Source organism: Mizuhopecten yessoensis, unplaced genomic scaffold (genome assembly GCF_002113885.1).
Source record: "Mizuhopecten yessoensis strain PY_sf001 unplaced genomic scaffold, ASM211388v2 scaffold7479, whole genome shotgun sequence".
Lineage (NCBI taxonomy): Eukaryota > Metazoa > Mollusca > Bivalvia > Pectinida > Pectinidae > Mizuhopecten > Mizuhopecten yessoensis.
In genome coordinates this window covers 517414-545055 of record NW_018407068.1, presented here as the reverse complement: position 1 = coordinate 545055, position 27642 = coordinate 517414, and the positions used below count along the sequence as shown (strand labels likewise).

The following is a 27642-nucleotide window of genomic DNA, read 5'->3' as shown; positions in this document are numbered from 1 at the left end:
AATATTTCAACTATATGTTTTAGATTTCGTTTATCTATGTCTCGTGTTGATCTCTGTTGAGTGATTTAAACATGTGATTGGGTCAAATGTTTGCATACAATTCATCAAATAAGTGACCCATTTCACTGTGTCATACGGCCATGTCATAAATATTGTAATACACAAGTGTAATAAATAAGGTATGTAACCTAAATGTGCTATTTTTGGTCAAAACCATGGTTACATATTCCTACGCCACCAATACAAGTACAACTTTAATTTAACTTCATTTTCTTTCTGATATATGTTAATGGTGGTTTTTTTTACTTTTCGATGAAATCAATTATTTTGTCATTATTATCTTTATTGCATTTATTTGTTCATCAGTTAAAAAGCAAAATGAAAATCTGGAACTACTTTGCATCGTCGAAATGAAAACACTATGATCGGAGTACTTCGGTTTTGACCTATATAGAGTCAGCTGATAAAAAACATTTGTGTTCGATGTTTGTTTTATCAAATTATCAATGTTATGTGATTAAGAAAATCTAACAGTCGTGTCCATGTCATATTGAGCTTATTAAACTCGTTCAATCATATGATATGACACTCGCCTAAATGCTCGTGTCATATCAAATCAATGAACTTGTTAAATACATTTAATATGACATGGACACCCATGTAAGATCCTCTATTAATAGCATCAATACGAACTTTATAAACAAAAGGGAAATAGGATGTAGTGATGAGTTGTTTTCATGGGGAATCCTTGTTACTCGTACTCAATTCTATAAATAAACATTTAGCTCATTATTTTATAAAAATATCGTTATTAACGAAGTATTAATCAAATGTTCTAGTTTTGTATTATCTATATTTCTTTTTTTGTTTTATTTTGTAATTACGTTGATTTACAAATAATACATATCATTATTCTACCTCATATGATTTCAAATTTAATTTCACAGAAATTGGAATTTTTGTCAATATTGACGAGATTCAACTTTCAAAGGAAAATGTCGTTGACACAAATGGAACATTTTGCGGTTAATTTTTCATTCAAACCTTGCTATTATTAAAATTGTAGAGAGTGGCACTTGAAATGGTATATGTGTTATGAGTTATGCGCCTTTATGTCAGATACAGCCACGGGTAATAATACCCCGCGTGTTTTATCATCAATGGAGGGGTGGGGGCACCACACACTGGTGCGTGTTTGTCACTACTACAATGGCGCAAGCAGTAAGCACACGGTAGATCGATATTGACCTCATGCATATGTGAATTTTAACCGCCTATTTTAAAATCTGATAATAACATATGCATTCCAATAGGTTGTGCGACGATTTCAATAAGTAAACGGACTTTAACAATCGTTTTTTACTGGACATTTTCCATAACAACATGGCAGTATGGTGGTGAGATTGTGTTATATACTAGGTCACATGTGCATGTAGACAAGTACGTGTGAGTATGTATTAGTCAGGCGCCGGGCTAGCTTATTCATCCATTATTTACAGTTTAATATACAACGTGTACATAGACATAAACAAACATCATTGACAAAACCAGTGCAAATATTGTTGTATCAATATCCATGAATATATATCTAAAAGCTAACAAACATCAAAATGGACCCGGAACAGCTCTCGATATTATGTAGGCGCTATATGCATGCGAACAATCAACCACAGTGAGACACGACAAACAAGAACTGATATATAGAATATAGATAAACAATCAATAGACTGTTATATCGCTAACATTGTAAATAAACGTTTGCCATAACGATACATATTCTGTTTTGTCGTTCTCTTTAAATCTGGTTCAGAGGCTGTTATTTACGTTGATAAACACCCAACTACGCATGTGCGGCCATACATTAGGCCTCCCCTCTCTCCACTGTTACAAGAATTTCGCTAAGCCTCGAACTTACCGATGTTCTCCTCTTTGAACTCCTCCCTTTTCTGTGCCACGGCTATTCCGATAGGTATGTTCATTCCTGCGAAGAAAGGAAGGATAAATGGACGAGTTAGGGAGGAAAGTAGACCGCTCCATATGTACGTATTTTTGTAAGTAATAGCGAGCGTCCTTCACCTTGCTTCACCAGCACCAGGCCGAGAGGGAGAGAGTATTGATCTTCTACAATGTTTAGCATAACTCATACTGTCAGCCGATTCGACCCGGTGACGCAGTTTTAGCAGATTTACACAAAAAAATCGCAAGGAATTGAATGTTAATAAAAGGGAGTTGTGATCACCCTAGGGTCAATAAATACACGTTTACAAATCACGTCGAATAGCTTCGATGTAATTGGTTCAGCTGTTTCCCATTGCATACTGTATTACGGTGTCACTTCATAACGTAGTATTCCACACACATGCCCACACAGGGACAAAACATAACATTTAAACGGTTCGTATTTGTTAACAATTCCTGTAAAAGTGAGAGTGACACAAACGTTACATTTCCATACACGCTCTCACATTAACAAATTAAACAACATACCCATTTTACTTACTTGTTATTTAATCATTTTAAAGCAAACAAACCAAATATGTAAATAAGCTGAGAGATTGATTTTTTCTTTGGTAATATGAATGTGCGCATTGCTTTAATAAACGGTTATAATTTTTCATGAGCAGTCATAAATATTCATCTCTATTAAGCTGAACCCGTTTGCCCATAGGGGACAGTCACAGAATCGATCACACTTTCTACAAGAATATTTTGTATCAAATTAATTAGAATATGTTAACCCATTTTTTTTTTAAATTTACCTTTAGTTTCCTCCAATTCGACAATAAGTGGGTCAACAATCACTAAAGCTACAGAGTAAGGAAACACACACTTAGTAGGTCGATGTGTGAGCCAAACAAAGTAAACATTTACTGCACCTTCTGGAAAGGATTTCGTCCACTTAGAATTTATCAGTGCCACTACATAATATAATAATAAAACTCCATGTCTACTGTGTCCAAAATATAGAAATAGAACAAAAGGGCAAATTACTTATGAAACACTTTATAAATTTACAAGTGTACAGTTTTGTATTACAACATAAAATATTGATTTCAGTCTGCTTTCAACAGAACAGGGCTGGCTAACCTGCCTTCATCAGGAAACAGGGGATCAACCTTCCTACCTTCACTAAGCTACAGAAGGTACACCGGCATTAAACGTTGCAAGTAAAATTTGTTTTAAATGTCATAAACAACAGTGAAAATGGTTTGAAACCGGGAAAAATAGATTTACTTTTTACTTCTCCCTTAAACAAGTCAAAATGGATTTCTTGTTCAAAAATAAATCCAAATCAGCACACTTGCCTTTAACAAGCGTAAGTTTGTAGACATAACCGTCTCGTAAGCCGTAATAATAGGCTGGGCAGTATAATGTTGAAGATAACACTATAACATCTCTCAGATCTTATTTTCATCTCACGCAGTAGACTGTATGCCACAATCGGTAAACCCACAAGTAGTTGCAGCTAGACCTTTCGATGGATTTACCTGACTTAGACAAACGACATTGTTCTTCATGCCCTCATTGCGTCGTGTGTGCATCAAACACCCTATGTTTAAGAATTCGACAAGCTATACATTTTCATATCTACTGTTCTCCGTTCAGTACATTATGAGTTGCGTTATATTCTAAATAAAACATAAAAACATATATTTACCTAATGAGGAAGAGCTATCATCCTTTCCGTGACTATCACACTTTCGTCGGGACTCCCGGGAACGCAAACTTTTCTCGTGAAGTTTAGATTTGATATCCTTGGTCGATTTACAGTGTTGGACACTTCGGGCTAACGGTTTCACTGCACTCTCGGTTTTCGGGTTATTACGAGTCCTTGTGCTGTCCTCTGATGTAAGCCACTGTGGTTGGACTTTCACGCACGTAACTGGGGCTTCGTTATCGCGACAGGCAGTCTTAGGTGGATCAACCATTCCTGGGGATGGTGTGCCATCGCACATGGCACGTTTGGACCCTGTCACCTCCGCAGTTGCAGCAAGACCTTTCATTGTTATCTTTGTGTCGTCAGAAATGGGAGTTTTAACAGACCCCTCTGTCGTGGCCCGGATCGGAACCACATGCTGTTCTTTGGTTGTCATTGGTTTCACTTTTTCCGCAGCCTTCTCAAGAACTTGTACAGAATTTGAAACATTCTCAGGTTTTGTTACGACAACCTGTTTTGTCTGTATTACCGGGGATACACTAGACTGGGACGAACCACTAGCATTTACTGGGGATCGAGAATTTTTGTCTCCAACCTCAAACACCTTGGGTGTCTTTTTGGACTTAGCATCCCTTCCGTCGGAGCTTTTTCTGGACTGTCGAGTGGTCTCCCTTTTGTCATGACCGGGTTTTGAGGGAGACACACAGGGTTGGTGAGTAACGGCACACGGAGACACACTTGTAGCACATTTGTCCTTACAGCAGGAATACGAACCTCTTTCCTTCTTAATTGTCATATCGCACGCGGTTGTTTGAACAGGCATTGTTGTCATGGCAACCACACTAGGTAGCGTTCCTATTTCCGGTGTAAAGGTTGGTGCATGCACTTTCTTCCCATCGGGAATACTTGGTTGTGAATGCGAATATATTGAATGATAATATGGCAGAGAAAATGTCGTTGATGTGATCGCGTCACTTGTTACGGGTACTGCACTGGATTCCGGGGAAAGACCTATAAAGGGAATATATAAGTGATGCCCATTTATTAATGAAAATGTCAACACTACCTTCACTTTCGAATTTATAGTTTATTTATATTTTACTGGCAAAAACACCGGACATGTTTAATATAGACACTTAAAATTTTTCCATCCATGTTTCTTTCATTGCGTAGGATGAATAAGACTTTAACATACATCTATATCCTTAGATTTTTACAGTATATGGTGAATTATTGTTAAACACATTAAAACAATCTTTTTTTTTTTAAACGGCTTGATATATAAAAATAATATAAATATGATTAAAAACAATGCTTACCGCCTCTGTTGAGTGGCGGGGCAACCATACCGACGGACTTCGGGCTTAATTGTGGCGATGTCACACTTTGATCAGAAGTCATAGTGACAGTTGTAAGGGTAGGTACCACCTTTTCTTTGCACTCTTTTTCGCCCTCATGACTGTTTTTACACGTAAGCGACTCGACTTTACCGTCCGATTTGTTAATTGTCTCTGACTTATCACTTTCCTTATCACAGGCAGGAAGAACAATCTCTTTTCTAGAACGTGACGGAGAAATATCTTGATCATGTTTGCGTTTGTCCACATGAGCGCGTGTGGGCGACGTAGAATTTGATTTAGCTTTCACGTGAGGCTGACTATTTGCTGACAACGACGTTGGCACGACCACCTCTTTGTTGTTGTCGTGTTGTTTAGAACAAGCCTTAGTGTGTTCCTGCTTCACCTCACCGAGCCTGTCCGACTTTTCCGGATATTTCTTTGAATCGCTCTTTTTATCGGGGTCCTTTGAATGTTTTGAATTGATTAACGTCTTTTGTGATTCGACTGACTTCGTTACGTGTTTGCTTTCTGATGACCTTTTGGTGTCGCCATGGCGACCCGACTCTTTTTTGACGGCTAGATTTCCGGAATGTGTGAGCGATTCCGAGGCACGGGTTGATGGAGGAGAGACGCCGGAAGTAGGTTGATACAGGGGCGGCCCTCCTGGAACGTGAGGCGTGCCGTTGTATAGTGCTTCTGAAAGAAAAAAATAGTTCATTAGATCAATGTTTGAGAACACAAGACAGTCGGATGAATAATATACCACAGACAGTACGTTATTTTACCGAAGCAAGTCCACACTATTTAAGAAAGGGTAGAACTGTTTTCTATAGAACTAGGGTCGGTAATACCATGCTCTGCAGAACTATGCATAGACTACTGCATAAATGATAATGCTGTTTTATTATTAACCCGGTCTAGACTACTACAGAAAGTTCTATAATGCTTTCTACAGACTAGGTCTACACTCCTATAAAAGGGATACTACTGAGTTCCAGGGAGGTAAGTACCGAGTTCTTGAGAACCACAGAATGTAGCTCTTGGCTCTACAGAACTAGGTCGTGACAACTGCAGCGAGGGTAGAAACATATTCTACAGAACTAAGTGTAGACTACTACAGAGAGGGTAGTAATGTGTTCTACAGAACTAGGTGTAGACTACTACAGAGAGGGTAGTAATGTGTTCTACAGAACTATGTCTAGACAACTACAGAGAAGGTAGTACTGTGTTCTATTAAACTAGGTCTAGACTACTACAGAAAGGGTAGAAATGTGTTTTACAGATCCGGTCAAGACTACTACAAGGAGGGTAGTATTATGTTCTATAGAACTAGATCTAGACTGCTACAGAGAGGGAAGTACAGTGTTCTACAGAACTAGATTAAGACTGCTACAGAGAGTGTAGTATTATGTTCTACAGAACTTGATCTAGACTGCTACAGAGAGGGTAGTATTATGTTCAATAGAACTAGATCTAGACTGCTACAGAGAGGGTAGTATTATGTTCAATAGAACTAGATTTAGACTGCTACGGAGAGGGTAATATTATGTTCTACAGAACTAGATCTAGACTGCTACAGAGAGGGTAGTATTATGTTCAATAGAACTAGATTTAGACTTCTACGGAGAGGGTAATATTATGTTCTACAGAACTAGATCTAGACAACTGCAGAGAGTGTAGTATTATGTTCTGCAGAACTAGATCTAGACTGCTACTGAGAGTGTAGTATTATGTTCTACAGAACTTGATCTAGTCTGCAACAGAGAGGGTAGTATTATGTTCAATAAAACTAGATTTAGACTGCTACGGAGAGGGTAGTATTATGTTCTACAGAACTTGATCTAGTCTGCAACAGAGAGGGTAGTATTATGTTCAATAGAACTAGATTTAGACTGCTACGGAGAGGGTAATAATATGTTCTACAGAACTAGATCTAGACAACTGCAGAGAGTGTAGTATTATGTTCTGCAGAACTAGATCTAGACTGCTACTGAGAGTGTAGTATTATGTTCTACAGAACTTGATCTAGACTGCTACAGAGATGGGAGCATTATGTTCAATAGAACTAGATTTAGACTGCTACGGAGAGGGTAGTATTATGTTCTACAGAACTAGATCTAGACTGCTTCAGAGAGGGAAGTACAGTGTTCTATAGAAATAGATCTGCAGTTGTTTATACCTTGTTCTATAGAACACTGTACTTCCCTCTCCGTAGCAGTCTAGATCTAGTTCTATAGGACACTGTACTTCCCTCTCTGTAACAGTCTATATCTAGTTCTATAGAACACTGTACTACACTCTCTGTAGCAGTCTAGATCTAGTTCTTTAGAACATAATATTACCCTCTCCGTAGCAGTCTAAATCTAGTTTTATTGAACATAATACTACCCTCTCTTTAGCAGTCTAGATCTAGTTCTGTAGAACATATTATTACCCTCTCCGTAGCAGTCTAAATCTAGTTCTATTGAGCATAATACTACCCTCTCTGTAGCAGTCTAGATCAAGTTCTGTAGAACATAATACTACACTCTCTGTAGCAGTCTAGATCTAGTTCTGTAGAACTGTATCAGTAGTAAGATGGTGTGGGTGCTAATAATGTGTCCAACATATTTGTTAGTTCGGGTCATTACAATTAAAGTTATGAGAGATCGCGTGTTGACAGTATGAAAGCCATGACAGGCTGCACTCGACTGGTACATATGTTTAATCTAAAGTGATGAAGAAACGTCGATTCGTTGTCCGTCTTCATGCGGTCTTGACTGAGGTTTCAGTGGTTAGACTCTAACAGTATTCTTGATCAATGTCGTCTAAAAGAGCTAAGAACACATATATGTGCGTGTTCTACATGTGCCAAAGATCAATTAATAGTTTACATCGCATTAATGTGCGAAAGGGGCAAAGTTTGTTCAATTTTGTATCTATATAAAGAGAAGGATCCCCGGAAAAGTGTTTTTTTTTTATAATCAGTACGTATGTACACGATACATGTAACTGTGCATGATAACAGCTATATGATACAATGTAACTCATTTTTAGCGTTCTGAATATATTACCATATTACGTTTATCCTTTTTTGATAGAGGAAATTGTCCCTAATCTTTTAAAATATTCAGGGTGATAATTTGACTTGTATTTTTTATTAGTTGTTAAAAAGGCATGATTGTTTGATCTGTAACTAATTACCAGCTCGTTAAAACATTGAAATTATCTTTAGTTCTAGTGCCTGCGATAAGACCTTTGCGTTTAGAAAGATTTAATAGCCTTGACCAATGGTCAAGCTAGCGGCCACACATAAACATGCCGCCGTTAGATACATAATATGACTAACGTTTAATACACATTCTGTCTGGCTGTATAAAACAGCATTCTATTACTCGATGTAATGAGTTGCACTTTCCGTCTGCGGTTCACAGCACAGTGTCGGCACATACTGTTGACATCCTGATGCAAACATTTTAAACCAATCAGTCCATTAGTGTAAAATTGTGACACAAATTGGTACGTCTACCCCGAGACGACGAGGTAAACAAGCTAACCCTATTGGCCGGGTCCTGGCCACGTCTCCACGGTAACCATCAGTCGCCATGCCGACGACGTGAGGTTGTCTGAAACGTTTGTGTGATTACCGTCATGTCCCTGGGTCGTACGTCGCTCTCCCTTGCTAGATTGAAGCTAATTTTGCTATTACATTTTCCGCATACAGGACGATGATTTTGTATTTCTCTGGTGGGTTGAGAACAAACTGTTTTTGGACAGGACAAATGTAAGGATAACTGTGTCACGACAACAGGCCAGATTCCTGAGTGGATGGGGTATTATGACGGCATGCTCGTCAATAAAACACAAGCGGTTGTTTTGTCACCAGTTGTTCTAGACTTTTTTCCGTTATATATTTCCCGTTCATGAAAATTTACAGCACCATACCATGTCTCCGATATGTCTAACAGGAACATTTCGGTTTTAAGTACATTAAGATAAACAAAATGAACGCGCCAGGCTGAATAACTGGGTCCCGCATTCAGAGAATGCTGGCTCGTATATGCGTTGCCCAGAACAGACAATTCGATACGAGAGCTCGGGTTCCATGCTATTACAGCAGATTGAATCAATCCGTTTGATCGTGTTTCGGTTATAACCATAAGCCTGTCGTACATTAAATATGCTATACCTGATCCTGTCACATGGAGGGCTTTATAGCAGCTTCACATGTGTCGCCGACGTATTCAAATTACCCACTTACATCGAAAATGATTAATTATTGAGGATAATTTATATACCTGCTATTTGTATGGCCAGCACAGGTGCTTGGTAGTGAACAACACATCTGTTCCAGCACGATATATCAACACAGGCGACCTTTTAATTATTTTATCCATTTCTTGTTGGTTTCGTTGGTATTTTATCGATTTTTCTGTTGTTGATGATAGTGCGATTGTCTTATAGATTCTATTCTATTCTTTTGTATCATTTTGTCCTTCGGTAAGAAATATATATTGATTAATTATACTTACAGTGTTCCACAATAAACATTACAGGGTAGTGATCTATCAGATAACACATACCTTTCTGAAGGTCATACATCCGGTGGTAGCCGATGGGGGCGGGACCGGAAGTTGGGGGAGGAACCACGCCCACATTATGAGCAAACAGAGACAGGGACTCGGTGGCAGGTAAGTAGTTGAGGTAAGGCGAAGAGTAGATCGTGTTGTTGTTTACAATGTACCTGGCACAACCTGTAGTGAAAAGTGACTGAGTTTATGAACAATATACTGAGCACAACCTGTAGTGAAAAGTGATTGAGTTTATAAACAATATACTGAGCACAACCTGTAGTGAAAAGTGATTGAGTTTATAAACAATATACTGAGCACAACCTGTAGTGAAAAGTGATTGAGTTTATAAACAATATACTGAGCACAACCTGTAGTGAAAAGTGATTGAGTTTATAAACAATATACTGAGCACATTCTGTAGTGAAAAGTGATTGAGTTTATAAACAATATACTGAGCACATTCTGTAGTGAAAAGTGACTGAGTTTATAAACAATATACTGAGCACAACCTGTAGTGAAAAGTGATCGAGTTTACAAACAATATACTGAGCACAACCTGTAGTGAAAAGTGATTGAGTTTATAAACAATATACTGAGCACATTCTGTAGTGAAAAGTGACTGAGTTTATAAACAATATACTGAGCACAACCTGTAGTGAAAAGTGATCGAGTTTACAAACAATATACTGAGCACAACCTGTAGTGAAAAGTGATTGAGTTTATAAACAATATAGTGGGCACAGCCTGTAGAGAGTGATTGAGTTTATCTACAATATAGTGGGCACAGCCTGTAGAGAGTGATTGAGTTTATCTACAATATAGTGGGCACATCCTGTAGAGAGTGGTCGACGTAATCTACAATATACTGGGTACAACATTCTGCAAAAATGACAACATGGTTATAGGCAACATTCTTGCAGAGGCTGAATTTAGCTATAGGTTTTGATTGTGAAAAGATACCGGGACAACAGGTTTTAGATAATAAAAAAGGCTTACTATTGTAGCGTATCATTCAAAACTGTGAAATATTAAATGTCAGGTTCCAATTTCCAAACATGAAATCTATCAATAAATAAATTGCGTGTAACAAAAACGATGATAAAAAGAGGCACCTTGATTTTAATTCCAACAGGTTTTTATTAACACACTGGACCAAACCAATATAATATATTTTAACAAATATGCTTTCTTTCTTTTTCAACAAGCTACATCCCAAAATATCATGACACAGACTCTTATTATTCAAAGAAACAAGAGTGTGTCGAATTAAGACATGGCAAATTATGTTATTAATGAAAGCTAATTTGGTTCAAAATGCAGATAACGCAGTCTACATTTGATTTTGTATGTATTCTTTGAGAACTGTTAGCTACTTTGGTGATTTGATTTCAATAAAGAGTATAAAGATTGCCAGACAAAACTGATCGCTGGGCTGGCCCAATAATGTCCACGCTAAAGTGTGTTGAGTTAACTATGCAAAACTGCCATCAATTAGCAACACATTCATATATCATAACAGCCATAGGTATGTTATGATCATAGTTATGCTTTGTAGTCATTTAAAGTGAACGTTTAGTTTCGATACTCGGGTAACTATATATCTTTTACATGTATCCCTGGTCATTTATGACGCCAAACTTCTTATTTCTCTCCATTAAAGCTACTTTAATATTAACATAGAAGATTGATTGAACGAACGAAAAATAGCATGCTGCTGCATATGATCCTAATGAATTTCTCTATCATATACGATTCATGATACGATCTTAATCAAATCAATTTAGCGAGCAGTTGGCTAGTTAAAGCATGTCTGATGAAATGAAAACAACTTCAATATCATTTTACCAAACACTTAATTCATCCATTCTTCGTTCGACGTTATAATAACGAAGAGTATGATGTTTTATCCACTGTCTGTAATATTACATTAAAGTAGTATCAAAGGCATGTAACAGACATATATCAAACTTGTCCTAGGCAAATAAAAACATATATCACACTTGTCACGGGCCTATAACAAACATACATCACACTTGACACAGGCCTATAACAAACGTACATCACACTTGTCACGGGCCTATAACAAACGTACATCACACTTGCCACGGGCCTATACCAGACATACATCTAACTTGTCTCGGGCCTATAACAGACATACATCAAACTTGTCACGGGCCTATAACAAACATAAATCACACTTGTCACGGGCTTATACCAGACATACATCTAACTTGTCACGGGTCTATAACAGACATACATCACACTTATCACGGGCCTATAACAAACATATTTCACACTTGTCACAGGCCTATAACAAACATACATCACACTTGTCACAAGCCTATAACAAACGTACATCACACTTGTCAAGGGCCTATAACAAACATACATCACACTTGTCACGGGCCTATACCAGACTTACATCTAACTTGTCACGGGCCTATAACAGGCATATATCACACTTGTCACAGGCCTGTAACAGACATACATCACACTTGTCAAGGGCCTGTAACAGACATACATCACACTTGTCAAGGGCCTGTAACAGACATACATCACACTTGTGACGGGCCTATAACAGACATACATAACACTTGTCATAGGCATATAACACACATACATCACACTTGTCACAGGCCTATAACAGACACATATCACACTTGTCACAGGTCTGTAACAGACACATATCACACTTGTCACGGGCCTATAACAGATATATATCACACTTGTCACAGGCCTATAACAGACATACATCACACTCGTCACGGGCCTATAACAAACATACATCACACTTGTCACGGGCCTATAACAGACATACATCACACTTGTCATAGGCATACAACAAACATACATCACACTTGTCACAGGCCTATAACAGACATACAGCACACTTGTCACAGGCATATACCAAACACACATCACACTTGTCACAGGACTATAACAGACATACGTCACACTTATCACAGGCCTATACCAAACATACATCACACTTGTCACAGGCCTATAACAGACATACGTCACACTTATCACAGGCCTATACCAGACATACGTCACACTTGTCACGGACCTATAACAAACATACATCACACTTATCACGGGCTTATAACAAACATAAATCACACTTGTCACAGGCCTATAACACACATACATTACACTTGTCACAGGCCTATAACAGACATACGTCACACTTGTCACATGCCTAAAACAAACATATATCACACTTGTCATAGGCCTATAACAGACATACGTCACACTTGTCACAGGCCTATAACAAACATACAGACATATATCACACTTGTCACAGGCCTATAACAAACATATATCACACTTGTTACAGGCCTATAACAGACACATATCACACTTGTCACAGGTCTGTAATAGACACGTACCAGACACATATCACACTTGTCACAGGCCTATAACAGACACATATCACACTTGTCACAGGTCTGTAACAGACACATATCACACTTGTCACAGGCCTGTAATAGACACATATCACACTTGTCACAGGCCTGTAACAGACACATATCACAATTGTCACAGGCCTATAACAGACACATATCACACTTGTCACAGGCCTACACACGTTAGAAATATAGGCCTATATGACATGTTATACATAGCATTACCTTGACGGTAATAAGATCCACTAAGCCTAGTCATTTATTGGTGACATTGTGCAGGTTAAATGCTCCATAGTTTAATGCACATCAATGCACGCTTCCATAGCATCAGCCATACAGACTTTATAATTCAGTTTTAATGTAACCTTATACTGCTCTTCATTATAGATGTCTGCATAGAATATTATCCGAAATTAATCTTTTTATATAATGTTCAACTTGATAAATGGTCTACCGGATCTTAAGTATGCTTTGTTTGTTAAGCTACAGTATATTATTGATTAATCGGTAAGAATGGTAATAGTTTACGTACAGAGGGACAGGCGATCTTGTTTAACCCCCAACAATTAGGTCCTACATACATTCTGTTAAAACAGCAGCTTCTGCTTCGATAAAATAGTTAATAAAGCACGAAGCCTGACCGCAGATCGACTAAAAATTCATAGAAATATTTTAATTTTTAATTTCTATCCTCATTTTCAGCTGATTAAAACAACAGTGATAGATTAATATTAATTCTTTAAGACAACGTTTGTTGATAAGGAAAATATACATAAGTCCAACAAACAAATCAATGTTGATCATTTCTGTAAAAAGATTATCATCTTAATCATCTTAATCATCTTAATCATCTTCAGCCGTAACCTTATGAAGAGGGGTTTATACTTCCAGATCAGTTTTCACAGGCGTTCCTTAACTTAGTCGAGATTTTATTACTTTAAGTTACGACAAATTCAAGATGTTTTGTGAAATCTGAGCATGTAAACGAGGGGCCACAAAATTGCAGTGATGAATATAAAACCCAATCAAACGTTAAAAATTGAACATGGACACTTTGTAGACCCTCGTTTATATGCTCCTCATATACTTATGCAGGTATGCTAATGAAACGATTTCCTCGTTTTCCTTGACTAAAAAATGCGTATCAAGCACAGTGAAAAACTAGCTTATAGAAAACAAGTGGATTTTTTTTTGCAAATATTATTTTGAGTTCTGGCTCTACCCCAGACTTCTATCCGTCTATATGTTATGTTTTGTGCCGTTGGACCGGATGATACCCCGAAGCCGCACAGGCATGTACGCTACAAAAACACCCAACATACGTCGTGTGTGGCGCAGTAATTCATCTAAAATCCCCGTGGTCCCTGGCGCAAATTGAATACACACATCGCTTTTATATGCACTTTGTAATCATGATGAACACTAATTTGTGTATGTGTATGTGGTGCATTTTACGGCAGTGCAAATGGGGTACAGATAGTTGTAGCCTTTGACTGTTCTTGCATAAACCTACACAATTAAGTCTATGCAAACCAACCACAAAGTGTGTGTAATGGTCTACACACAATAAATTCTATATAAATATGTGATGTATCCATAGATGTGGAATTTCAATATTGCTCACTTGAATGCTGTTTGTAAATGTACTGACTGTGAAAAAGGGTACAGTAAGTGCAGCCAAACTAAAGAGAAAAACACTGTGTCTATCAGCGGCGATAATCTGTTGGGTCAGACTTTGTCAGTTTAAATATTATACAACCATGCATGACTGCTTGTCTTAGTCAAGCAATACATAATTTTCGAAACAATTCAATTTCCTCATTGTACGTGGTAGTTTTTTTCATTACATGATAGGTTTTTTTTACGTAAAGCACGTGATAGTTTGTGTTGTTGAGCACATAATAGTTGCGAATGAAAAGTGATACGAACATAATTATGGGAGTGGAAAAAATATACGAGAGCCCATAATTGTATCGAATTTATTTTGGTTTTAAAAATAAGTATGATTTCCCTTTTCCACATAAATGGGTGTATAGGTTTTCGTTTAAAACAAAAAGCGCCGAACGAATAATCTCGCTGGTTCTTAGTAATGCGTTCATCTTCCTTTTTATGTTATAAAATAATTCATTACACAATTTATACATGTGTGGACCCCAGAATGTTCACCTTTTACAATTCATCCATTTGTTGTTCCCATAGTGGTCAACTAAACACATGCAATGAGGTCATTGCTAATTAAACGAGAACTCATCCCTTTCTCAGCAGGTGGCCACATGAAACATATCGACACCTTGGATACAAAGTATAAGGAAAGAAAGAGACATTGTCCGGAAACAGTCCGCTCGGACACAACATGTTTTAGGACAAAAACTTACCGTCACTTGGGTTATTCCAGTACTGAAAGTCTGGGATAATAGCTTTGAGGTGGTCCCCCATAGGCGCTCCTCCCCCTCCTGACGATAGAAAGCTAGACATCATGGAGTACCCGCCACCTGTCAACACAAACCGGTAGCACCGTTAATTCCCACAAATACCTGACATTGTGTAGTGTGTATTCACGAGCAAGGACTAGTGAGTACCGCCAAGCGTCTTCACGCATGGTGCTGGAGGCCGACAAGGATTGGAATGCTCGACCCGATGACGTAATACGCACATGATGGCAGCACGACTGACAATTTACGTCAGCCGTAATAAAATTTAAAACAAATAACTGCAGAGGCGATTAGCCAATTAGTGGGCAGCTTACAAGTACTGCGAGTCAAGCTCTCGGAGATAGGCAGGAACATAACACACATACGACGACATGCAAAGCCGGGATCCCAACCAGTATAGAATAGGAAATTGCCGTAATCTGCCAGTGCTCAATACATTAATGTCGATGGGTTTACAACAGACGTGGACAAAAACACAACACTTCATTATACATTTTGGTCATTTCTGTAATCTCTACATCAGTACAATATGTGTGTGTGTAGTCTCACATCCGGCTTCCACATGAGCCGGGGGAGCCACAGGGCAGATAAAACGCTGCCAAATTGGAAAACCATTGACGTTTGTTAGCGGAACCCAAGAAACATTTGTATCATTTAGGTTTTTAGGGTTGTAGCGACCGTAACCTGAACATCAGAAGAACTCCAGAAGGTTGAAAGCTGGAAGCGAGTCTACAGCAGAATTACATCTTAGTGACCCGACCAGGATGGCGGGTTCACGGACGTACAGGTGCCACAGAGACGTATGGACGGAGATGAGAAATGGCCTGTGGCATGAGATAAGTTTCCTATAATCTGTGACATGATGTCTGCTGTCAGATAGCTGGCTCCACGGCCCTCAAGTGGTGCTAGGGTTTATACAAAAACATTGCATTGTAATCGAATTTCAATTTGTAATTGATGTATTTTTTGTGATATTTTGATAATAAATCTTTTGTCCGTGAAAATTAAAAACAATTGATCAGAGGAAATTGAAAAGAAGTATGTATTTTCCAGACCAAGGAGTCCACAGAGGACCGTGAATGCCCCATAGTTTGAACTGAAACGATCAACCATATAAAAACGACCAACCATATAAAAACGACCAGTCCATGGTATCCATGAGGAAACCCGATATTACCAGGCCTCAGAATACCTACATAAGTTGTCAGGCTCCAGAACAGTTTGTTTTGTAAAGTTTTAAATATTTAGATTAAGGGCTGGTGTACTAGTACAATGTAACACTTCTGTAATACGCTTCTATGTTTGGAAAAGCATGCATCAGGTTATGGAAACCCATTCCTTATTTACGAACCTATGGCAACAAACTTGTTTCTTATTAATGATGTGATTTATTGCATTGTTACAAATGGATGACACAAAGATATCGTCAGAATAAGGCATCTTCTTCATTATTTACACGTAAAATGGAATATCAATGGATGAAAATTAATTCGTTAGATATAATTACTAATCATGCACAGCCGTAAATAATGGAGAACTGTACGAGGTACAGTGATGTATATATTACCGAGAAGTAAAGTGAGTGATACACAACCTGTCCTTGTCATAGATCAAGTACCTTTATAAACTGTATCTAGATTGACCTTACTCAGTACCGCTATACACGATATTCAAATTAACCCTTCCACTCGTACAAAACGCGCTTGAACATAACATTCATACTAATGGTTTTAATACATAACTCACGAAAGTGTGTTGATGCCGAAAGCTTCTGTATACAAATACAATCATATGGATAAAAGATCAAAGGAAATTAAGCTCATTACATCAGCATGGTTTTGTACAGTGTATGTAACATCGCTTAAACACATTGATCTTATATAATTCAACTTCCAAATAACATACAGAGCACAGCATGCGTTACCTAGTCACTTCTGAATCATAAAGTTTAATTTAATTTGTCAATTATAATTACCAAATATAACTTGATTACCCGTTACAAGAAACAACAAAATTATCTACAACATTAACTACAAAATGTGTAAATAGTACGCGGATTTAGGAAATATTACAGGATTAATTTTGCATCATGATATATATTTTCATAAAAATATAATGTCTATGACTGTCATTTTTAACCTTTTGAGGATTGAATAATTAATAGCCAATCATTTGTGTCTTACAGAAAAGAGGTAAACAATATGTCAAGACTGGAAGTACAGATTGTATAGAGAAATGATTCAAAACCAACGAGGAAACTACATGGTAGCTTGTGAGGAAACGTCATGGTAGCTCGTTCTATTTTCCCCGTATGTACCCATTACAACTCTAACCAACAGCAATGTTTGACAGTTTAATATGGACAGTGTACGAGCGACTGATTAGTTCAGCACAGTGGGGGTTTAGCGAAAATCAACCGCGCAGTCTGACGGACACGACATCTCCAGCGGTAAAGATGGCGGGTATACATCATGGCACAGTGGCGGTACAGTGCAGCATTTGAACCAATATTGTAGGTATGGTAATGACAATACCCAAGCCGTTTATTTGATAATCTACAAAGAGGATATATTTGTTTGTTTGGATGTAATGTGCAATAATATTAAAATGTACTCAAATATCTTAAATCGAGCATTTGTACAATGATTGTTAAGATTTTCGTTATAAGGTTCCAACTAGAACCACGTTAAGCCATTGTTGCCCAGTGAGGCGTCTGCATGTGACAATATATCGATTGTTATCATTCCTTTGTTTACTTGTTTTTTTCTGTATCTACAAAAAAATGTTCAAATGGTTTTTCTATTCTTCGTATTTCATTTTTGTGACTATTTTGCTACATATGCAGTGAAAATCGTCTAAAAGGTTCCAAACTAGAACCATGATACAGACACGCGTTCCCTAGATACCGATGTCTGTATTTTGTATTTGTATAGGTATATATGACGTCAGTATGGGGCAGATTAGTGGTCCGGCAATCCCCTGAAACCCTTCATATCACACTAACACCACTGGTACTGATACACCCTCAGTAATACCTCAGTGTAATTATGTTCAGACAGAAGTGATTTGTGACTTCTCTGTTTCCTGATGTTTAACATGTCCTCGTCGCAAACATCGCAACCAAAACATTTAGCAAGACTGCCTGAATACCCTCGGTATACTGACATCGATATCTTTACTTAATCCTTATCTGTTTTTGAGAATATCCTTTGTGATGACCATAGACTCCATCTTGATTGAGAAAAATGAAAACGTATACGAATTGTGGTGCCGTACAATTTGAAATGCCTGACACTGAATCTCTTTTACAGATTGCCGTATTGCACGTTCAGTGGATTATATTGAATTGGCATTTGATATCGTAGTAAACTTTGCATCTTGACAAGTATGTGGTGACACTATATGTAGATTGGTTTCATCAACAATAGCGAATCAAAGCAAACTCAATGTCTAAAATGGAATAAACACAGTATAATTGTTTACGTTTGAGTGTCTGGTTATGGTTAATGTAAAACATTCATAATATTCCACAATATGGATATGAAAACGGTCAGTTTCCATGTTTTGAATAAAGATTGTTGCACTTAGAAGGGGAATATATCAATACTAAAGTTCTTGATGTATAATTATGTTATGCATTGATATTAATAAATATATTCTTTTAATGTAGAATGCTCCTCGGAACCTGTTCCGGTATCGGTATATAATATAAATTTAACTTCATTGCAATTTGCATTTAATAAAGGTATCATCACAGAAACAAGACTTGTTTAAACGTTAACGCTGCTGGTAATAGGTGAAACTATACCAGATAGATTCCGATTAGTCACGCTATTGTCTTATCCATAACACAGAGTAAGAACAAGATGTTATCATTACTAAACATCAGCACATGTAATTTATTAATATTCATATATCAGATAGAATAGGACAAACGAACTCAAGCGAGAGTCCACGCTAACGGTGTCTGATTGGACAGACGTCAAGTGATGAGGTCCATGTGTGTGCAGCAGCAGATCAATCGGAATGATTATATATTACTGATTCATAAATGTATATATACCATGAATAATATGCCATTGTTTATACGAACGACGTACAGTGTACTTGTGATCACATAGTTCATATCTACGAATCAGTATTTCCTACATTTTACCTGTGAACTATCGAAAATTATCGATTTGATGTAAACTTATATCGTCACTGTTCACATGTGAAGATATCACCTTTAGTATTGACTTATCAAAATGGTATTTTCTATTCGCTTCGTTCACAGCAGTTAAAGTTCAGCTTCAGGTATAGTTGACGATATACTAAGTGATTATTTTGGACAACTTGCCTTTTGTTTAGGAAATCTTACCAGATATTGACAACAAATGGTAGAATCGCGTTGAGTAACCCTTTCAAAATAGAGCTCAGTCTCTTTCCAAGCGTTACGTCATTAAATCCTGATGTCAAATATTACACTTCTAATTTATATGTGTTTTTACTGCAGCCATCCATTGGAAAGAGTAATGAATAGAAAATTTCCTGATTTTCTATTGAATACCATATATTCACTCGTGTTTTACACTCGTGAACTATCGGTATTATGCCATACATCATATATATAGTATTCAACGGAACGCAGGAACTATCCTATGTTATCATGTACGATCTAGTACATATTTTATTTCATTATCAAAATGTACGACCTAGACACGATAGCGATTATTCTCCGATTAAGCTTTTTCAGATGTTATATGTTCGGTTCATAATTACTTTCTTTTTCCTTTGGTGTCGCTCGGTTTGTATCGCCTTTCGTCTTGTTTTGGTTTTTCCTCAATTTTTGATGTCTTTTCCTTTATTTGGTGTTTCTTCGCTGCCTGTCAGTTTTCTTTCCCGTTTTAGTGTTTTCCCCCATTCCCGCTTCTTTGACAAAGTGTTTTGTTCTAATATGTAGACGCTATCGTGTAATTGCTCGATTGAACTTTATTGAATATATAAAACTTTTTTTTTCGATTCACGTGCCATAACCATTTCTAACGGTAATTTTCAAAGCTTAAAAATACATTAAAAACGTGATGCTCGACAAATATCATCTTAAACAGCATCATTTGACAGAAACCTGTTTGTATTTAGATGGTTGTTTTGTTCCAATAGTCTTTGCTGTATTTGATGGTTGTACTAGACTGAAAGACTTATGTATTATGGTAGTTATGTGGTACGGAAAGGCTTTCTATATGAGGATGGTTGTGCAGCACTGATAGGTTGCAATTGGATGGTTGCACTGATACGCTTTGCTCATAATTTTAACATTGTTTTCACCTGGTTTTTCAGTGCAGTTTTAGACAGTCTAAAAGCCTTGTATAGCACTAATGACTTTCAAATCATTTATCTATGCTGCCCTGTTGTCGTCTAGCCATCGTAAAATCACTAATCAATGGCGAAAGTACAACAAATGAATCTCATTACAACTAAATCAAGTTACCTGAATATTTCTTTTATACAGGTAAACTTTACCTTAATTAACGTTATTTTTGTACGAAATCACTTGTTCAATAGGATTATATTTTGGTTTCTTGATTTTCAGTAAGTCGCCTTGATGTTTGGAAAACAAGAAGGTGTGAATAATGTGCATTGATGGGTCTGGTTATGTTATACTGCCTGCGTGTATTGTACAATCGTACTCATATGCTGTCATTATCGGTCTACTTACAATGCATGTAATTCGTGTTTTATGATCAGTACAAAGCACCCAGACGTACGTATTATCATTTTACTCAAACCTGGCAGATTGCCAGGATTCGACCTACGACAGACATACAAAGAAAACAGTCATATGCACAATAACACTGTATCAACTACTGTAAGGGAGTCTGTCATTGGTCAAACCTCGGCCAGTACACCAGACAGAGTCGGGGCAACCTCCCCCATCCCACTCAGACTGACATTGGTCAGACCTCGCCAAGTACACCAGATAGCCCCCCCCCCCCCTTTACTCAGTCAATCAACCATATATTTTATGCTGACACATCTATAGGCTTTAATCAAAACATAAAGAACTACAATGATAAGTATTCCTAGTATGAAAATATGCATCACTGACCTCTGACAAAAAGATTAGATCTGCATGTTTCCGCGAATATTTAAAATGTATTATTATTCAAATCATATGAAGTATTTATAAAATATTAATAACGTTGTAGGTTTTATACAGTACACACGTGTAATACTGTTTTTGTTTCAATACTATGTACTGATGTCACAGTTACATACGGTTTGATATTTGTTTCTGAATGCGAAGATAAGAAGAGGTCCCAAAATAGAAATGACTGCCTCCAATTATCTATTACTACTAGGCGCGGTACTGACTTGTACAATAAATCTGCTGTGAACTTCTTGCATGCATATAAACAACCTGAGGAACTTCAAATTGTTTTATCATTTTCTAGGTTTTCCTTCTTTCTTATTTCCCTCTTTTCTAACATCTAATTATTCATTAACAAGAAACGCATTTGATATATGTATTCATTGGATATTCATTAACAAGAAAGGAAACGCATTTTATATAAGTTTCGCTGCACTGAGGAGGAACGACACCACATCTATTGGTCATTTGTTCAAAATGTTCGGTACCATGTTCCTTTCTGATCCTGGTATTTATTATAATGTGACAGGATCATCATTCTAGCTAGATTTGTAGTTAGAACATGGAAGAGTCACACGTAGTATACTGGTATAGGGGTAACAGACTACAAGGGCTATCTCCTACTCGTACTTTGAACAGTCGTATAGTTAAGTTATGTATAACTTTTATCACCTATTTGAACTGTATAAACATTGTACGGTATATAAATAGCGATAGGTGATATCGCATCCTGCACTTTATCACAAACAACATAATATTTACGCTGCATGGAAATATGGGCCGTTCTATACAACCTCACCATATTTCATGTTATAATACAGTAATACGAGAGAAAACAGATTCCATCATTATTAACCTTGTGAATTCGTCGTCAGTTAAAGCTCGCATATTTCATGATTGATTTGAATGTACTTATATGTTCCTGATTTTTCTTTTCAATTCACATTACAATGTATTTATCCCTACCTGGAACTAATGTTATTCCCTTGAAATGTTCTTCTTTAATCTGATTGTTTACTATTGAGCAATCAAACAAGACTGTGTCATGCGTTATAGTTTGAATAGTTTTATTGTGGAATATATCATTGAGTATGTTCAGTATATAAACGTAGAGATCACCTGCAATACTTCATTAAAATTGATAATATATATGAATAATTATGACTTGCTTAAGTATAAAAGTCTAGACATTAATAGTATCCTTAAAAAGTTTACTTCCACTTTTCATCTTCAAGTTATATCTTCTAATAGAACTATTCAGTCATACACGCAAACCAATTTAAAGGGAACTCAAGTAGCAACGTAATGTTTTGTCAGTGAATAAATAAATATTAAAAGACGATTATTTAATCATATTTTAAAGTTTCGTCCATAATATTTTCTTGAACGTTGAAATTAAGAACCATGAATATTATCCGACGCGATTTAAAAGATGGCAGCTTTAGAATAGTGTTGAGTGTTTAGCATAATTACATAAATAGACAACATATAGACAGTGTTGAGTACTGAATCTTAGTAAGACTTTAGAAAAAAATTATTTCCTTATAAATCGCAAATCATATGTATATTTGTTTGTTCTTGTCTAATAGAAGTAATTTAGAATCGCCAATCATGTGTATTTGTGTCGGTCCAAAATGAATTTAAAATATACAATATATTTGATATAATATAATTTGTACAAGTATATAAATTTATTGACACAACGGTAAGATTTGGCTGTGGTTACAAATGTTATGCTAACGGTTTTTTACACCAGGTTAAGGTCAGTTAAAGGCCTCTCTTCTTCATATAGACATTTGTATTGAAGTTAAGCTTTCAGATATGTTATTCATAGGATTTAAGCGTATTTCAGCATTAAAATTGTAAAAGGTTACCATTGGCAGCTATATATAAACTTACATTTCTGTACCTAAGTAATCTTAATCCCAATATACAATTGTCGTGCGTAAACGAAGATCCTTCAATATGAACATTTTTTTTTGTGAGGAAACACATTCAGCATTGATTTTTATTACAATGTCCCTATCAAAAACCAGAGGGATTCATTTTGATGTTGAGTATCAATTAAACTCATCGCGTAGAATAACTTTGGCAGAACTACGGTACAAAGTTTATGAAACAGTTTTGCGCTTTATTGTGTTGAAGTGAACTAAATTGTAAAAGAATTATCTGCACAGAAAAAAATCTTTAAAAATATCTTCAAAACACTCTTATCACCTCGGAATTGCCCAACGGTGATTCGATTACGGAGTATGCTGTAAATTGATGGAAGTTGAAATGAAAGATCTGATTTGAAAGAATAATTGATACTATCCATCTAAGAACTTGAAACACTCTCGGATATTACTGAGCTTGCGTGTTGCATCTAACATAAAGGCGAATCCGGACGATTCCAAGAGAGCTTTATATTCTTTGATAGACCAATTAGCACTTTGAATCACAAAAAGGTACCGCCTTTGAAGTGATATAAGCATTTCTCTAAGGATGTGCTCCTGTTCAACAATACGAATATATGTATATAATAATACATTTACGTATGTTTATATGGATTTGTATACGTTCATATGATTTATGTTCACGTGCATTTGTTTACCATATATATATATAGTGATGTATACTTGTTTGAGTATTATTGAACTCATGATATATGTTTATGTATATTTGCATTCATTCTATGATATATATTTTTGACGTGAAATGACACATAGTTACGTATATTTGTATAAGTTATGTATGTCAGACACTGTGGTAATCCTATTTAGAATTCCTAGATACTCTGGGTATATGTGGGTAAATATCAACGACCGTATGAAGCATTAATAAAAAATGAAATATTAATTTCAGAATGAAATGTACACTTAACTGTGATATATCTAAACAACGTACGAAACATTATTAGCAGAATGAAAGGAAACAGTATGAACTATATAATACATATGAAATGTAAACAATATGAGTTTTAATAGCATGAGATATTTTTCAGTTTGACTGTCGACAATTCTAAGAATATACTGTATTTACAGTTAATTATATTTCAGTATGAAATATAAAAAGCAGTTTGAACTATTAACAGCAGAATGAAATATTAACAGCAATATGAAATATTAATAGCAGAATGAAATATAAATAGCAGAATGAAATATTAACAACGTTAGGAAGCACAAAGTAGAAAAGTGACGTCCTTCACTAAAATATGAAATATGTGTTTGTATCGTAATACTTACAAATTATTAACTGTATTTAAAATAAAATATCCAACGCCAACATCTGTTTAGTTAATTTATATTTAGTAAAAAGGATTATGTGATGAAATACTTTTTTTTTTTTTTTTTTGTGATATTGAATTTGTTGGGTTCTTTCAGTAAATGTTTGATTATTATTTGTGGGTAGTTGATTCATCCATTGTACACGCTTGTTCACAACCTAAGTTATTACTATCTTATTCAGCGTTAGAGATACTTATATGGATGTAATTCTGAAGTAAATATAAATAAACATGTACACATCAAAGTAACCATGAAAACAAGCCTGTGCAAAGCAATATATACAAACATTTACGCTGCAATGTAAACAAACATACACATAACAATGTAAACACACATGTATATTGTTTAGAGCAAATGTATATATAATGCTATATTTTTATATAATAATCTATCGTTATCAGTTTACGATATATTTGATATTTTTCAACTTGACATTTCAATTGAAAATCACTTAAGTTTGACTACAAAAAGTCTACAAAACTCCTCTATTCGGTTTTGTGACAAAGACTAAAAGAAATAAGATGAGTTACAGGAAGGTGGATAGATCATAACAGAAACATTGATGATTGATATTGTATTGATATTATTGTTAACTTTGGAACCGGTATAATACACCTGCAGAAAATGACACATTTCTCTTTTTGTGTTGGACGAAAATAGCCATTTTTTTTTTCTGCCTGACATAGTGGCCAAACGTTGGCAACCACTCCCGGACACGAATGTATACATTATACAAGTACTGTGACTTTTCGAGTGTTTGGTCGTTGTATAACTTCCGTTTAGCCGCTGTCGAAGAGTTTACACAAGGTGGAAGCTAGGTCCTTTTACTGACCACTTTGCACATATTCGGATTACCTGTCTTTGGATTGACATGGTGACTTGAAAAGTAGGTTCATTACTGTGAGGAGAGATAAATGTTCCCTCCAATTGATGGTCATTAGGAGGTGTGCTGCTGTTTCCCCCTGAAGCAATGCGTCGTAAAATCGGTGTAAGTTTCCTTAGCGGCCCCTTTCCCACGGCTGGAGTTTCAATCAGCGCTGTGTATTGGACTAGAAGCTGACCGACCATGCTTACACAGCTGTTAGGGAGGTACAACCCCTGCATCCTTAACGTGCTGTGGCAGACACCCCAGAGAAGTTACACAGCCATATGTCACACACCGGCATCATAAAAACAGATTTTTCTTGGAATGAAGGTGTTCCCGAAAAAGGGGGTAATTTTCGGCATTTGAAAACAATACTGATTTTGATAATTTTAATGTTTTTGTTGATAATTCTACTTTTAAGAATAACATTTCTTCTTCTTAAACTTCATTGGACGATTCATTCATATTCAATATAAAAAAGAGGAGAAATAAAACCTCAACGTAAATATGCAAATATTACACGAAAATTAAACCTTTTATTCACATTTAGAAACGATTAAATTGCTAACAAGGTGACCTTGTAAAACCTCCTGTGAGCAACAATAAAATATTACTACAGGGAACGGGACAGAAAAGCAGCAATTTATACTCGACAATGAAACAATAACCAATGGAAATGAAAAAAAACCAATAATCTTTAGAGGCCAAAGAAAATATCAATAACCTTTACAGGCAAAAGAAAAAATCAATAACCTTTACTTGCCAAGAAAAAATATCAATATCATTTCTTGGCCAAAGTTAAAATCAATAACTTTGACCTGCCAAGGAAATATCAATAGCCTGTACTGATCAAGGAATCTGTCTATAACATGTACTGGTCGAGGAACATATTAATAACAAGTACTTGTCAAGGAAAATATTAATTACATGTACTGGTCAAGGAAAATAGCTATAGCCAGTACTGGTCACGAAACATACAATAACCATTAGTTGTCAAGGAAAATATGAATAACCTTTACCGGAAAAGAGAAAAATCAATAAAGCATACATCATTAATCCTTGAAAACAATTATTGTTCAGAATTATAAAAATCTAAACTTCAGAATAAATTAAAGGTAAAAAATAAAATCTGTTTACTTGTCCAGTTTAGTTAAGCAAACTTGTGTAAACACATATACAGATAGCAGCTGATAAATTTGATACATGCCAACAAAATAATCCTGACTTATAGATTATGTGAAAACAATGTAAATAGCTCACACTAACCAGGTACGGATACAATAGTTGTCACTGATTATCAAAACAATGTCTGTGTTGTAATACCGCGTCGACTTTATCAATCACATGTCAAACAAATTGTAACAAGTCATTTAAATACCCACGCTTAATTATGCATGGATATTTCTTTCAAGCGATTACAATTTCAAAAATAACTGATACGCTAGAATATTTTATTCTAATGTTCAGTGCTTTCTCATATTTTGATGCATTTTTTCTACATGTTCTGGTCTACTCGTTTGGAACATACTGATTCAAATATAAATTCAGAAGTCGTTCTATTTTAAATGTTTAATGATTTGGACATTTAAAACGTAAGAGTCGAGAATAAATGCAGATTTGTTTATATTTGAATAAGAAATAACCAGATTTTGGTTGAGGAGAACTTCACATGCATGATTGATGTTTCTTTATATCGGTATTATCTGCAGTTTCTACATTAATATCTTGTTTTTCATCGTTTTAAACCAAGACAAAATTGCTGTATATTAGACAAGGTACTCACGTGAGGCATTAATAAGTAATAGTGATTTTATCTTTAAGATGTTATTGTCAAGTCTATTTTTTAATCAACTTTTGTAATAGGTTGCATGACTTGATTTTTTTTCTGTCAATATAATAAAAAAAAAATTTTTACATTTAGTGACATCGAAATAAATTTTAACATGTGTTTTGCTACACATAAATGAAAAAATACGATCAAGCCAAATAGC

General features: G+C 36.0%; 1 protein-coding gene across 6 annotated transcripts in view; it reads right to left on the bottom strand.

Moving 5' to 3' along the window:
• LOC110453665 (trinucleotide repeat-containing gene 18 protein-like) overlaps window positions 1–27642 on the bottom strand; it is a 99690-nt gene that overhangs the window by 26408 nt on the left and 45640 nt on the right. For all 6 annotated transcript variants that reach the window (XM_021502715.1, XM_021502718.1, XM_021502714.1 and 3 more), the window contains exons 3-7: window positions 15334–15450; window positions 9561–9731; window positions 4978–5694; window positions 3659–4669; window positions 1916–1981 (exon numbers count right to left, since the gene is read on the bottom strand). In XM_021502715.1, coding sequence (XP_021358390.1) covers window positions 1916–1981; window positions 3659–4669; window positions 4978–5694; window positions 9561–9731; window positions 15334–15450 — 2082 coding nt within the window. The remainder of the gene's footprint in view (window positions 1–1915; window positions 1982–3658; window positions 4670–4977; window positions 5695–9560; window positions 9732–15333; window positions 15451–27642) is intronic.